Raw genomic sequence first — 2,500 nt, forward strand, 5'->3', positions numbered from 1 at the left:
TCATTCAACTCTACATGCCTGTGTTCATTCAACTACATGGTTCATCGTTCAACTACATGACTATTCATTCAACTACATGCCTGTGTTCATGCAACTACATGGTTCATCCCTCAGCTACATGCCCGTGCTCATCGTTCAACTACATGTATTTATTATTCAACATGGTTCACCGTTTAACTATTATACATGTCTGTGTTCAATTACGTGCCTGTGTTCATCGTTCAACTACATGCCCATGTTCATTGTTCAACTACATGGTTCATCATTCAACTACATGACTGTGTTCATTCAACTACATGCCCGGGTTTATCATTCAACTACATGCCCGTGTTCCTCATTCAACTACATGGTTCATCATTCAACTACATGACTGTGTTCATTCACCTACATGCCTGTGTTCACCATTCAAATACGTGACTGTATTCATTCAACTACATGCCTGTGTTCATTTTCAACTACATGCCCGTGTTCATCGTTCAACTACATGTATTTATGGTTCAACATGGTTCACCGTTCAACTACATGCCTGTGTTCCTCGTTCAATGACGTGACTGTATCGAGTCAACTACATGCCTGTGTTTATCATTCAACTACATGGTTCATCATTCAACTACATGCCTGGTTTCGTTCAACCACATGCCTGTGTTCATTCAACCACGTGCCCGTGTTCATCGTTATTTATGGTCGACCAACCTCAGTGCCTCACACACACACACACACACACACACACACACAAAAATAGAACAAGGGCATGTGTGGCCAGGACTCGCTCAGGACTACCGAGTGCAAAGGACCCTGGGAAGGCAAATCTGTGAGCCTCCCTGACTCCCCAGCAGCAGCGTGTTCGGTCGCTGGATCCTTCACGCCATGTCAACTCCGTTCTCCGGGGAGAATTCTCGGTTTTCCGAGACCGGACACTTATCTTCCCTGAGAAAGGCTGGTCCCTCATGTTGTGAATTCGTGGAAAATGCTGTGAATCCTCCTACCCCACCTCGATAATAATAATAACAACAACAACAACAACAACAATAATAATAATAATAAAACACCCATGCTGAAACCGGTGTGGCTCAGTGAATAGAGCATCAGCCTGCGGACCAAAGGGTCCCGGGTTCGATTCCCGGCCAAGGGCATGGACCTCGGTGGCTGAGGGCACATCCCCAGTGGGGGGCGTGCAGGAGGCAGCTGATGGATGTTTCTCTCTCATCATGGATGTTTCTAACTCTCCATCCCTCTCCCTTCCTCTCTGTGAAAAAAAAAAAAAAAAATCAATAAAAATATATTTTTAAAAAATAAAATGAAATACAAATAGAATTTTAAAATGTATCTATTTCACCAAGAAGCACGTTTAACCCCAAGGAGAGGAGAGAAGGGGCGGGCAGCAGCCACATAAACACTTTTAACAGGACACGTGAACACCTTGGATTGGTCTTTGCCTATGAACAATGGCTGATGGGTTAGCACGAGTGGAAACCAGTTGGTTCAAGGCCCAAAATGAAAAGGGGGCTCCTTCCATGAAGGTCTGGGTCCCCCAATATAGGTCTGAACCCCGCATGGTGGTCTCTGCCCTGGGATGGGGGTCTGGGTGTCTGGATTAAGGTTTGAACTACGATTCCCAGAATTCCTAGTGCTCCACACTCTCTGGGCCTGTGCTTCCAGAACTACCATTCCCAGAATTCCTAGTGCTCCTCTTGCTCTGGGCCTGCCATCAGAACTACAATTCCCAGAATTCCTAGTGCTCCCTGTAACTGCTGCTAGAACTACAATTCCCAGAATTCCTAGTGCTACTGGGAATCGTAGTTCTGGTGGCAGCCCCAGGCCCAGAGCGTGAGGAGTACTCGGAATTCTGGGAATTGTAGTTCTGATGGCAGGCCCAGACCCAGAGCGTGGGGAGCACTGGAAATTCTGGGAATCGTAGTTCTCGTGACCCAGAGCGCCGGGAGAATCGGGAATTCTGGGAATTGTAGTTCTGGTGGCAGCCCCAAACCCAGAGCGTGAGGAGCACTGTGAATTCTGGGAATTGTAGTTCTGATGGCAGGCCCAGACCCAGAGCACCAGGAGCACTTGGAATTTTGAGAATTGTAGTTATGGTGGAAGCCCCAGGCCCAGAGAGCGGGGACCACCAGGGATTCTGGGAATTGTAGTTCTGGTGGCAGCCCCAGGCCCAGAGAGCTGGGATCACTAGGGACTCTGGGAATTGTAGTTCTGGTGGCGGCCCCAGGCCCAGACAGGGGGGAGCACTGGGAATGGTAGTTCTGGTGGTGGGCCCAGACCCAGAGACCTGGGATCACTAGGGATTCTGGGAATTTTACTTCTGGTGGCAGGCCCAGACCCAGAGCGCAGGGAGCACTGGGAATTCTGGGAATTGTAGTTCTGGTGGCTGCCCAGGGCCCTAGGAATTCTGGGAATTGTAGTTCTGGTGGCAGCCCCGGACCCAGAGTGAGGGGAGCACAGGGAATTCTGGGATTCGTAGTTCTGGTGGCCGTCAGTCACCTCTCGC

At 49.0% G+C, this 2,500-nt stretch overlaps 1 protein-coding gene across 1 annotated transcript in view; it reads right to left on the reverse strand.

The window, feature by feature from the left end:
* Positions 1 to 1,311: 1,311 nt before the first annotated feature.
* The window catches only part of LOC311616226 (arylsulfatase D-like), a gene marked incomplete at its 5' end in the record, with an annotated part of 16,663 nt that continues 15,474 nt past the window's right edge, over positions 1,312 to 2,500 (reverse strand). The window contains 1 exon segment of the mRNA XM_084907510.1: positions 1,312 to 2,500. This exon segment is cut by the window's right edge and continues 354 nt beyond it. Coding sequence (XP_084763636.1) covers positions 2,490 to 2,500 — 11 coding nt within the window.

The sequence above is a fragment of the Pipistrellus hanaki genome (assembly GCF_964339955.1).
Source record: "Pipistrellus hanaki genome assembly, contig: scaffold_134, whole genome shotgun sequence".
Taxonomy (NCBI): domain Eukaryota; kingdom Metazoa; phylum Chordata; class Mammalia; order Chiroptera; family Vespertilionidae; genus Pipistrellus; species Pipistrellus hanaki.